Source organism: Lampris incognitus, chromosome 8 (genome assembly GCF_029633865.1).
Source record: "Lampris incognitus isolate fLamInc1 chromosome 8, fLamInc1.hap2, whole genome shotgun sequence".
NCBI lineage: Eukaryota > Metazoa > Chordata > Actinopteri > Lampriformes > Lampridae > Lampris > Lampris incognitus.
The window spans coordinates 34,074,848-34,088,493 of record NC_079218.1 but is presented as its reverse complement, the minus strand read 5'-3'; the positions used below and the strand labels follow the sequence as shown (position 1 = coordinate 34,088,493).

Sequence of the window (13,646 nt, the reverse complement as noted above, 5' to 3'; positions counted from 1 at the left end):
TTTATGCAGCCATGCATACACACATGCACACAAATGTGTACGTACAAGCAGGGTTATTGACATGCTGGAGGAAAGCATTGTTGAGAAAGGAGAAACCATTTTAAATCTTATTTTCAAATAGGCTGATGAGAGATGGAATCGATCATCAGCATAAAATCATAAATTTGTAAGAAAAAAACTCAGAAATTCTCTGAGATTAAATTCACAAATTTATGAGCGAAAAAAACTTTGAAAAATAGAGGGTTTTTTTTATTATTTTTTTTAATCAAGAAACCACATCACTTCACTTTGCAAGGCTGGACCAACCTCATCACACCACAGACAACTCCACTTGCCGTGTATTATACCTGCAGTGGATGACCTAATAACATTATATTTTTGCTATCGGATTTAGCAATAAGGAAATACTTGGGATTTTAGCCCAGGATCACCATATTATCATAAGCATCTGGACTTTGAAGAGACATTGCCATGAATTGGGTCTATTCAGAAGTCGTACTGGTTTGGATGAGGTGATAGCTTTTGTGCATCAGGAACTACAGTGCAATGGAAAGATGCAGGGATGTGGTTACATCTCCAGGCAATTCAAACGGAATTTGTGGTACAGCAGGACACAATGCAACAGATCATCAAATTAATCGATCCCCAAGGTGTGGAGCTTCCAGGAGCACAGCGTCTTAGGTGCCAGCATTACAACACTACAGGACTCCACACCTTCTCTCCTCTTCTCTCCTCTCCTCTTCTCTTCTCTCCTCTCCTCTTCTGTTCTGTTCTCTCCTCTCCTCTTCTCTTCTCTTTCACTCTTTTTAGCTCTACCAGGAATTAGAGGGGGAGGATCAGGCTTTATTGTCTGTTTGTTGTAACACCCAGGATTAGAATCCATACATTGCAGCAGGCTGAAAACCGAGAGCTATATCGCTGGAAATCTCCTTAGCTTGATTACTGGTGTCCTCTATGCTACAGGAGGATTACAAATCTGTTTAATCACTCAATCCCTTTGCATGGAAGCACCAGACTGCATAAACAGACACATATCTACTGTATCAGCATTCAGTCAAATTCCCACCAGTTTCTTACAAGAAATGAGTTGACAATGATTCTCTCACCGACATGCTCCTAAAGTGCGTCCCTGCATCCTGTAATGTCAAGTGTTGCCCGACGATTTAAAATTTCACTCAGCCCATATGACTCAACACACTATGTCTGTGTTTCTATAAAGACATAGATTCAAGGCTATCTTTGGTTTTTTTTAATCTAATAGGTGGCCTGATTGTTGGTTGGGTAACCACAAACTGTTGAAGGCTACAAGTAAAAAGCAGGGCATGACACTGTTTGCTTATCTTTATGTAGTATATTCTACTAATGTGGCCGTGTGGCTTTGTGTTTCAGTCTAAAGCCTGCTGTAAGCCCCCTGAGTTGGCCAGAATTTCTTAGCCAGTGGCAGCATGATGTAATATTTCACAAATTGGGCAGACGGGGGGATTAACACTTCTCTTTGACAGTGGAAATGCTCCATCAACCTGCGTATGGCCTCAACTGCAGAGCTGATACAGTCCGTCTCATGAGGCCATTGAAAAGGGGAGACGTGCAAAAATTAAGGATAGTGATTTGATGAATTTCAAACAAAGGATGATGATAAAATAATCACTATGGCGGGCATCCAGGTGGCGTGGCGGTCTATTCCGTTGCCTACCAACACGGGGCTCGCTGGTTCGAATCCTTACCTCCAGCTTAGTCGGGCGTCCCTACAGACACAATTGGCCGTGTCTGCGGGTGGAAGGCCGGATGTGGGTATGTGTCCCGGTCACTGCACTAGCGCCTCCTCTGGTCGGTGAGGGCACCTGTTTGGGAGGGAGGGGGAACTGGGGGGTAGCGTGATCCTCCCATGCGCTACATCTCCCTGGTGAAACTCCACACTGTCAGGTGAAAAGAAGCGGCTGGCGACTCCACATGTATCGGAGGAGGCATGTGGTAGTCTGCAGCCCTCCCTGGATCAGCAGAGGGGGTGGAGCAGCGACCGTGACAGCTCGGGAAATAGGGTAATTGGCCAAGTACAATTGGGTCGAAAATGGGGAAAAAAAAAAACAAGAAAAAAAAATCCCCATGGCATCTGGTAGTCTGTAGCCTCAAGGGGTGTGAGTGGATGTGTGTAAGCGGTGATTTTATATACACTAGTATGCACTCAAACAAAACAAGGCTCCCTGATGAACCAAACACACAGCTTTGTAGCTTGTTGAAGCACTGGCAATACCCCAATTTCAGAGTAGACAGTGTGTCTAAAAACCCCAGCTGTTACAGACATGGACAGCAGAGGCCAGGAGGAGGCCAGTCCTGCCCCACCACTGACTTTGGTAAGTGTGTGTGTGTGTGTGTGTGTGTGTGTGTGTGCGCGCACGCGCGTGTCCTCATTTGCATATTTGAGTGTTATAATCAGTAGACAGATTAATTTTTCTTTAAGTTCTTGACATGATACTTTTCTTCATTCTAGGTCACAGCAGGCAGCAAGAAGAGAAGATGTCAAGTGTATGATGGCATGAAATTTGCAACAAATGCTCTGAAGCCCTGTCCATCAAGTGCTCAAACACACACACACAGATTGTTATTATTATCATTATTATTACCCATCCATCATTCAAGCCGCTTATCCTGCTCTCAGGATCATGGGGATGCTGCAGCCTATCCCAGCAGTCACTTGGCAGCAGGCGGGGAGACACCCTAGGCAGGCCGCCAGGCCATCACAGGGCCAACAGACACACATTCACACCTAGGGACAATTTAGTACGACCGATTCACCTGACCTACATTTCCTTAGACTGTGGGAGGAAACCGGAGCACACCCACACAGACACAGGGAGAACATGCAAACTCCACACAGAGGATGACCTGGGATGACCCCCAAGGTTGGACTACCCCGGGGCTTGAACCCAGGACCTTCTTGCTGTGAGGCGACTGCGCTAACCACTGTGCCACCACGCCACCTTATTCTTATTCTTATTATTATCCATCCATCCATTATCCAAATCGCTTATCCTGCAGTCAGGGTCATGTGAATGCTGGAGCTTATCCCAGCAGTCATCGGACGGACGGCAGGGAGACACCCTGGACAGGCCACCAGGCCATCACAGCCTACTGTTATGATGATGATGATGATTATTAGTTATTATTTAGTATTTATTATATTTTAAGTTAGTGAGATGAACTGTATTTGTGGAGAATTTTGCATAAATGTTTTTGTTACTGTAGATAATAAAGGGTGTCCTAGGCACAACTGACTCACTCACAGTTCATGAAATCTGTTACCTGTTTGCTCACAGAACTGCAGGGTTAATCCGCCTGTTTGTGTTGTTAGGATTGTGCCAGTGGGAAACGGGGGACTGCTAGTTCCTTTTCATCTTCCCTATTGTACCATATATATTTTGTCGTTATGTATGAAACATTATAAAGTATTGATTTATCAGTGGTTTGAAAGCCTTTTGGGAATAAGCGTTGCATTTTTGTCTTTGAACAAAAACAATTTTGAAGTGTGAAAACAGAACTAGTCAAAGTTGTGTGTGTTTGTGTGTGTGTGTGTGTGTGTGTGTGTGTGTGTGAGAATGTGAATACGCTTACTTACATGGACTTGGTGTAGACAGCAGTGTTGATGAGAGCATTACTTTAGTGAGACAAATAGCTGAAACACATGGTGAGTGTAGACCAGGTGTAAGGTACCAGTCCTGGTCTTCCTGGTTGCATTGAGCACCCTTTAGCTCAGCTCATCAGGTTCCTGTAGGAACTGGCTGAGGGCAGGACAGCCATTATAATGGACTTTATATGATATAAAATCCCCCCTGTTGGCAGGATCACAATATGGCTTCGGATAGCACTATGCCACTGCTAATGGGATCTGTATGTTTTGTGTTCAGTAAGCAGTTATCTTTAATCACAAAAAAGTAATTTCAGTTTGGGTCTTTTTTCCTGTCTCTCTTTCCTCCACCTGCCTTTCTCACACTCTCTCTCTCTTTCTCTCTCTCTCGCTTGCTTACGCCCCTTAGTGTGGCCAGTCATCACCAAAAGAACCTGATGACCGTGGCCAATCTGGGTGTGGTCTTTGGGCCTACTTTGCTCCGCCCACAGGAAGAGACAGTGGCAGCCATCATGGACATAAAGTTTCAGAATATCGTAGTGGAAATCCTCATAGAGAATCAAGAGAGGGTAAGCCCTATTTGTGTGTGTGTGTGTGTGTGTGTGTGTGTGTGTGTGTGTGTGTGTGTGTGTGTGTGTGTGTGTGTGTGTTTGTTTGTTTGTTTGTTTGTTTTATCTACCAATGCATAGGTCGAGGTTATGAAGTGAAATTGGGTGTGGGCTTACCATCTGGGCTTATCGTTGTTCTTTTGCAGTCATAAAACGCACACCCTTAACACTCGGAGAAACGATTTTAGGGTGGGCTGCACACTCGCATGCACACATACATGCTCTACTCACCCCTGAGGCGCCCATCCACTTGACATCCTTATTGGCTGACCAAAGCTTTATACACTGCCAGTGGACAAATGGGCCTTGTAGCTTGAGACTGTGGCATTACATAGTTTGTAAGGTCTGTCAAAGTAATATATGCATCTACATGCAAACCCACACTCGCAGATGGATATACAAATGCATACAAATGGAAGTGATGAATGAGCCAAGTGCCATGCTAAAATAGACACACACACACACAGACACACACACACACGCACAAGTGCTCAACAAATAAGGAGCAGTGCTCAACTTATTATATATATATATATACCGATGAGCCAAAAATGCTGCTGGTCTCCATGTGCCACCAAAACAGCACTTACCCTTTGAGGCATGGACTCTACAAGACCCCTTAAGGTGTCCTGTCGTATCTGGTGCCAAAACATTCGCAGCAGATCCTTCAAGTCCTATAAGTGGTGAGGTGTAGCCACCATGGATCGTACTCATTGGTCCAGCACATCTAACAGATGCCCAATCGGATTGAGATCTGGAATATTTGGAGGCCAGGGCAACACCATGAACACTTCATTATGTTCCTCAAACCATTCCCGAACAATGTCTGCGGTGTGGCATGGCAGATTATCCTGCTGAAAGAGGCCACTGCCATCAGGGAATATCAGTGCCATGAAGGGGTGTACCTGGTCTGCATCGATGTTTAGGTAGCTGGCACGAGTAAAATTGACACCCACATGAATGGCTGGAGGACCCAGGGTTTGCCAGCAGAACGTTGCTCAGAGCATCACTCTCCCTCCTCTGGTTTGTCGTCTTCCCACAGTGCATCCTGGTGCCGTCACTTCTCCAGGTAAAAAGCGCATACATACATGGCCATCTGATTGATTCAAAAGAAAGCTCATCAGACCAGGCAACTGTCTTCCATTGCTCCAAGGTCCAGGTCCGACATTCATGTTCCCATTGTAGGTGCTTTCAATGGTTGACGGGTCAACATGAGCACGCTGACCGATCTGTGAGTACGCAGTCCCATATGCAGCAGGGTACGATGGGCCGTGTGTTGTGACACATTCCTCCTGCAACCATCATTCAATTTATTTGTGACTTGTGCCACAGCAGAGCATCTGTCAGGTTGGACCAGACGGGATAGCCTTCGTTACCCTCGCACATCAACGAGCCTTGGGCGCCCAACACCCTGTGGCTAGGTTGGGGTTGTCCGTCCTTGAACCCCTGTCAGTAGGTACTCACCACTACTGATACGCGGAGCGCCCCACAAGCTTTGCCGTTTCAGAGATACTCTGACCCAGTCGTCTGGCCATAATAATTTAGCCCATATCGAAGTCGCTCAGGTCTTTACTCCTGCCCATTTCTCCTAAATCCAACATGATGACTACAAGAACTGATTGTTCGCTCACCATCTAATCTACCCGGACCTTGACATGTGCGCTTGTTTGGAGATTATCAATGTTATTTATTCACCTGTGAGTGGTCATAATGTTTTGTCTCATCAGTATATAATATACTGTACAGAACAGATGTAAGCAAACATGCATGCGTGCATGAATTCATACACGACAACTGAGCAAGCAACAGGGGACTGATAACACTAGGTCCTACCTAACAGTGTGGCACTCAGATGTACCCACAGCACAGTCAGCACTAAACCAACCCCAGATTTCCTGCAAGGTGCAGAACAAAACCAACACATGTAATAGCTCAATGCTTTGATGGAGAGCTATCAGATGCCCTCATAAAGAGCACATCACAACCTATATCACCCAGCTTCTTAAAGACATACAGTACGCAAGAAGTTGGGGATCTAAGTTTTGTACAAGTAATCATGCTTCCGTCCAAAATGTAATCATATTTTAGGTACATTTTTTAAATCTCAACAATTGCGGATCAGGTGCTTTTCTATTAGCTGATTTTCAAGTCACTGAACAATCCAACTGTGCATGCTTCTCTACAAGATGACTTCACTGAAACCATTCAAGAGTAAAACGGATGAGGTAGGGCTCTACAGCTCGCACTCGCATTTGCCCCCTAAAAATAGAGATGTGCAAACAGGAAAAATAATTTATGAGCACAGTGTGCTGTAAAGATTACAACCTACCGTAATCTTTTTCATCCCCTCACTGCTAATCGTTCAAAAACTACAAGGCCTTCATTTCACAAGCTGCAATGCACCAATCACAGTAGATTTTTTTGCGGTAGTGTTTCTCAGTCAAGTGAGAGGAAGGTGAACAACACTGAAAACAAGACTAGTGTATGACTGGACTGTGTCTGACAAGCTAGAGGTTTTTTGATTTGAAACGACGGATACAGGAAGTGGCGACACAAGGCCGACCAATGGTGTAACTTCATCACTCAGTGAGTCAGTCAGTCAGGGAGAGATGCGTTTAAAAAGTATTGCAAAGGCATCACTAAAAATTAAGCTCATTAATTTTTACTTTGATTGAAAAAAGAGAGGGGTGGCACGGTGGTGCAGTTTTCAGCATGGTCACCTCACAGCAAGGAGTTCCTGGGTTCGAGTCCCACAGTAGTCCAACCTTGGTGGTTGTCCTGGGTCATCCTCTGTGTGGAGTTTGCTTGCTCTCCCTGTGTCTGCGTAGGTTTCCTCCGGGTGCTCCGGTTTCCTCCCACAGTCCAGAGACATGTAGGTCAGCTGAATCAGCCGTACTAAATTGTCCCTAAGTGTGTGTGTGTGTGTGTGTGTGTGTGTGTGTGTGTGTGGGCCCTGTGATGGACTGGCGGCCTGTCCAGGGTGTCTCCCTGCCTGCCGTCCAATGACTGCTGGGATAGGCTCCAGCATCCCCGCGAGCAGGATAAGCAGTTTGGATAATGGATGGATGGATGAAAAAAGAGATGAGAAAGAGGAATTTGGTGAGGAGGTTCGCAAGTTTTAACTAACGAGGCTTTGCAAGGTTTAATTGAAGCTCTTGCAATATTTTCAAAACGTTGTGCTTTGACATTTCAGTGTTTTAAAAAGCTATGTCAATGTTGATTTCAATATTTTAAGGCCCATGCCTAGTGTCTAGATCAGAGGTACTCAGCCTTGGCCCACTCAGAAGCCACATTGACAGTATATTTATATATTTTTTTGCCCCATTACAAAAATTTGCCTCCTCACCCAACCTTCATAGGGTCATGGTTGCTCTTATTTGGGAAAATTGGATTATAATGTTACTACTGGAAACTGTGAATCAAGATTTGATGGAATGCACCAACTGTCACACAGAGAGAAGCCTCCTGCAAGTAGAGCTGTCAGAAATTGGATTTGCAGATCATTCACTGAAATCAATACTCAGCGCGGAACATTGTGGAACAACAAGAACTGTTCACAGAAAGGTGAATCAGTTCATCTGGACACAATGTTTATTGGGAGAAATGTTTCATCATTCATCCAAGTGACTTCTTCAGTCTCAACTGACTGCAGGTATCCCCACCCTTATAAACAATACAGGGGCATAACGATTGAAACCAACGATCAGTTTCATATGCAAATAAGCATAACCAGTAACTAGAGTTACAATGGCCATGTGTAAGTTTTTTTTGGGGGGGGGGATTTTTCCTTTTTTTCCCCCCCTAATTGTATCCAGCTAATAACCCCACTCTTCCGAGCCATCCCCGGTCACTGCTCCACCCCCTCTGTCAGTCTGGGGAGGGCTGCAGACTACCACATGTCTCCTCCGATACATGTGGAGTCACCAGCCGCTTCTCTTCACCTGACAGTGAGGAGTTTCACCAGGGGGACGTAGTGCATGAGAGGATCATGCTATTCCCCCCAGTTCCCCCTTCTCCCTGAACAGGCACCCCGACCGACCAGAGGAGGCGTTAGTGCAGCAATCAGGACACATACCCACATCCGGCTTCCCACCCGCAGACACGGTCAATTGTATCTGTAGGGAGCCCGACCAAGCCAGCGGTAACGCGGGGATTCGAACCAGTGAGCCCCGTGTTGGTAGGCAATGGAATAGACCACCACGCCACCCAGACACCCTGGCCATGTGTACTATTCACAAAGGATTGGGGAATAGTTGCAATCACAGCATTGTAAGATGGGGACAGATGTACTCTCATCTCCACTGAAAATCTTTCCAACATTCCTCTTGATTTTTGTGACATCTACGAGTCTGTAGGTTATCTGTTTTTCCTTTACATGACCTCAGTTTTGAAATTCAGAGTACTGGTATGGAGTATTTTAGATGAGCTAATGGACAATAATCATATCTAACGTGAGGCCCTGAAGAGGGCCAGTGGGTTCTTTGGATAGCACCTCTCTGACTCCGGATGAGAAGATTTAATATTTAAATCCTGGCCTGCTTCAATTTTTTCCATTTCATTTAGTCAGTCTTTTTTGAGGGAATGACAAGTCATGCTCAACTGCTTTGGTAAACCTAAAGATAGCACGTACATCCACAGTGCTTACCATTGGCATGAAGCCATCTATCAGCAGCTAACTGTCCCTGCCAAATTGCCCTCCAGGAAAGGCACTGGACCTCAGAGATTGCTCCAGAGGTGCTACACTACAGGCTGCCCTGAACTCTGACCTCCTAGACAGATGCGTGTGCATGATGTTGAATGTGTTTGTGAGCCCTTTGTGTGTGTCTCACTAGGTTAGGCATATGAAATTCAACAGATGGCTGTTACAGCATGTACCATGTATTACCATTTGTGAAATGCAGTGGATAAAATGGATAATCCCTCTACTCCCCATGTGTACAGATATTCAGAGATATGCCGAGTTCTGTCAGCGGTCCGGCCAATCTACAGCTCAACTTGTCCCGGAGAAAGAGCACAGAGAGCAAGGCTCCATCCTGCAGCGAGAGACCACTCACACTGTTCCACACGCCCACACATAATCAGAAAGGTGAAATTAAGAGCCCCACGCACACCCAAACATATCGTACACACACACACACGCACGCATGTGCACAGCCCAGCATTCCCAGAAAGGCTAGTTTAACAACCGCCATCACACACACACACACACACACACACACACACACAGCCAAGAACTAACATTATCACCAAAAACTTTTGATAAAAGGATTTTAGCATTCATTGGAATTTTTGTGAACAGCACATTTCTATTTCAGTTACTGTGTTATTTTCACCATGGAAGAAAAAAAGGGATGAAAAACATTTTTCATCACAATTATCCGCAATAAAATTAACAGCCGGTGTGTTTTATGGCTCCCTTTTATTGGCTCTTATGTGAAGCGCATTCCATTACACTTTAATGCATGAAATGTAGCTTGCTAGTTGTAAACTTTATACAAATTAAGTGTGATTGATGGTTTGAATCATAGCTTATCTCGAAAGTAGGGCCTTTGCATCAGTTACTCGTAGCCGAGACAAGTAAATCAAAGAAACAAAGAAACAAAGAAAAGAACTGAAAACAGAACCTTTTTCTCTGTAGGTGAGAAGAGGAACAGTGTGGTGAACTCCACAGAGTTGCAGCCGGCGCTCTCTGCCTCGGCCAACTGCAGCAGCAGCAGCAGTAGCAGCAGCAGCAGCCAGAGCCGGACGCCCAGACATAGCCTGACCAGCGCCGATGGGGACCAGGAGCCCCGGCGGAGCAGGCCCAACTCCTTGTGAGTACAGCGATGTTCATTTCTTTTTCTTTTTGTCCGTGACAAAAGCTACAAAAGACCCCGTGGATCCACCACCCGCGGGGATGAGCATTGGGGTAGGGTGCAATGTAGGCCGAGCAGCAGGCAAAGGGGAGGACCGGGGTGTGCCAACTTCCGGCATCGCAAACTGGTCCAGGAGGACCAACTGAGAGGAGACCCCAGGGTAGGCCCAGAACTTGCTGGCCTGGGAACACCTTAGGATCATGCCCACACATGATGTATCTCTACCACTTCCCCACTTATTAGCTGTCTAACCTACCATCACCGTAGAGTACTTTGTAGTATCTTGCTGTTTTCTGCAAGTCCCAGCTATGTTGACATGTGCTTTGTTAGGCCCAGGCAAAGATCCAAGCTGCCGGTGCTTCCCGATGGAAATCTAGCTTTCAGTCTCCTTAGTACTATCCTGGCGGAGATGAAGATCCAAACACAGCCTGTCACTGAGACGCTCACATGTCTCTATCTATTATTTCTTTCTTTAAGTCTTCCAGTTACTACCTTCCTCTTCTCCGCATCCTTAACCCCATACTCCTATCTTTCTGTCCTTCTCTTTCTCTCTTTCACATTTTTTTCTTTTCATCTCTCAGATGGAAACCATCCTAGCCTTAGTGTCTTAATTAATTCATATCTCTCATGAATTCTGCTTCATGGTGGCTTATGCCATTACGCCCACTATTTCCTCGTGCAATGTCTTTCGCCGCGGGTTATCTCGGTGGCTGGTGTTAACATGACGCAAAAGCACTGATGAGGATATCAATTGATGCTCTGACTGATGTAACACAAGTTGAACTTTAAGATTGACTGGAGTTGGAAGATGTTATGCACACTGCAATGGCAGCATATGTGAACAAGTCTTAGTCTTAAAATCATACAGAAGTATCTTACCTTGTTTCAGGAATAATAATAATAATACATTTTATTAATAGAGCACTTTTCCAGGTATTTAAATACACTTTACATACGTTAAAATGAACATAAAAGCAACACACCAAAAACATAAAACCTACAACATTAATCACACATTAAAAGCAATTCTGGAGATGTGAGTTTTGATTAGTGATGTGAACGTGGACAGATCGGTGCAGTCTCTTATGTGTTTGGGGGGGGGTTCCAGAGGGAGGGGGCAGCTATGGAGAAGGCTCTGTCACCTCAGGTCCAGTGCTTGGTCCTGTGTGGTGGAGACAGGAGGCTGGCATCGGGGGAGCGAAGGCTGCAGGAAGGAGTATGGTAGTGGAGCAGGTCAGTGAGGTAGGAGTGGGCCTGGTTATGGAGGCCTTACTGAGTCAGGAGAAGGACTTTGAATTGGATCTGTTGTGGGACAGGGAGCCAGTGGAGGTTCTGGAGGACAGGAGTGATGTGGTCACGGGAGTGCGAGAGGGTGAGCAGGTGGGCAGCAAAATTTTGGATGTACTGGAGTTTGTTTAGGACTTTGGATAATGAGCCATAGAGAATGCTGCTGCAGTAGTCAGTTCTGGATGTGATGAAGGCATGCATCAAGGTTTCTGCAGCAGAGGAGAGTGATGGATGGAGACGTGCTACATAATTTAGGTGGAAAAAGGCAGTTTTGGTGATTTGGTTGATGTGGTGTTCAAAGGAGAGGTTGTTGTCACAAAATGAATCCAAGGTTGTGGATGTGTGGGGAGGGAGACAGAGTAGAGTTATCTATGGTGAGGCAGCAGTTGTGATCAGAATGTGATGAGAATGGTTTATTCATCAGTAACTAACTATGTAAGATTACACTTGACAACAAATTTTTTCAAACATTTTGCTCCCTGAAAAAAAATAATAATTAGAGATTATGATAGACAATGTCAAGCTGAACACAGAAATAATTTCAGATTTGCTGTATCACTTAGGAATTTGGAGAAACGTTAGAATAACTTTTATTGAATTTAGTATGTTTAATCGCATAATGATGCTGACACATTGTGTTATTTCAACTGAGGTTAAAACGTTTTGCAGCTGATTTTCGTTTATACTCAGCATCTGGTGCCTCTCGTGTCAAGTGTCCAACAACAGTCAGCCAGCATTGATGGATTTCAGTTGCCCTGATACCTTTTTTCCATGGTCACAATGTCCTGGTGAAACTTTTCACCATGTCCCTCACTGACTGCACCAAGATCAGCAGGGAAGAAGTCCAAGTGTGAATGCAGAAAATTAATTTTCAATGACATGTTGCTCTTCATGGTTTTGTATGCTTTAAACATGTTGTCAAATGCACTGCACTGCATTTATACAGCACATTTCTAGTCTACCAACCACTCAAAGTGCTTTACAATGTATGCCTCACATTCACCCATTCATACACTGATGGCAGAGGCTGCCATGCAAGGTGCCAACCTGCTCATCAGGAGCAGTTACGGGTTCAGTGTCTTGCTTAAGGAACCTTCGACATGCTCTCCATAGGAGCCGGGGATGGAACCAGCGACCTTCTGATTACTAGACGACCTGCTCTACCTCCTGAGCTATGCTGCCTTAGCAGCTCAATGTAGTTGGGTGCTCTGTAGTTGCCAATAAAATTCTCAACAACATCCTTAAATGCCTTCCATGCTATTTTCTCTGGCCCCACTAGCAGATCTTCTAACTCCCTGTCGTTGATGACCTGTCTGATTTGTGGACCAACAAAAATGCATTCCTTAATCTTGGCATCAGTTATTCTTGGAAAAATCTGTCTCAAATAGCGAAATCCATCACCTTCTTTGTTCATTGCTTTCACACAATTTTTCATCAATCTGGGTTTTATATGAAGAGGGGGCAGTAATATCTTTGTTGAATCGACAAGTGGTTTATGTGCCACACTTTTCTGCCCTGGAACGAAATGCTTACGGAGCGGCCAGTTCTTTTTAATGTAATGTGACTCATTAGCATGGCTATCCCATTCACAAAGGAGACAACAGTACTTTGTATATCCGAGCTGCATTCCTAGTAGCAGTGCCAGTACTTTTAGATCACTACAGATGCTCCAGTCATAATTGTTGTACTGTATGTGTTTCAACAACAGTTCCATGTTATTGTAGGTGTCTTTCATGTGTACTGCATAGCCAATGGGTAGTGAAGGGTGGACATTGCCATTGTGTAACAGGACAGCTTTCAGGCTTAACTTTGACGAGTCTATAAAAAGACGCCGTTATTGTGGGTCATGCACACAACCCAAAACCATGAACAATCCGTCAATGTCAGTGCAGAAACAGAGGTTTTCAACCTGCCTTTAGAAGTTTGTCAAATGCTCTTGTTGGTTCCAAAAGATAGAATTTTTTGTACCTGGTGACAGCAACCCCCCTCCTTGCAATCTTGAACCAAGTAGTTCTGCTTTAGCTTTTGACAAATCTAATTCCCTGACCAGGTCATTTAATTCTGGCTGTGTTATCAAATGAGGATAACCAGGCATAAAGGGTTCACTTCTGGATCAGTGTCATTTTCATCGTCTGGTTCATGCGTTGTGGCATCTTCATTTGCTTCATCTAGGCCAGCGTTTCTCAAACTTCTCCTGGCGGACCACTTGTCCTGCATGTTTTAGATCTCTCCCTGCTCCAACACAGCTGATTCAAATGATCAACTCGTTATGAG

At 44.9% G+C, this 13,646-nt stretch overlaps 1 protein-coding gene across 1 annotated transcript in view; it reads left to right on the top strand.

Moving 5' to 3' along the window:
• LOC130116876 (rho GTPase-activating protein 26-like) overlaps positions 1-13,646 on the top strand; it is a 169,351-nt gene that overhangs the window by 120,821 nt on the left and 34,884 nt on the right. The window contains exons 18-20 of the mRNA XM_056284964.1: positions 4,032-4,191; positions 9,172-9,316; positions 9,869-10,043. Of these exons, the coding sequence (XP_056140939.1) occupies positions 4,032-4,191; positions 9,172-9,316; positions 9,869-10,043 (480 nt within the window). The remainder of the gene's footprint in view (positions 1-4,031; positions 4,192-9,171; positions 9,317-9,868; positions 10,044-13,646) is intronic.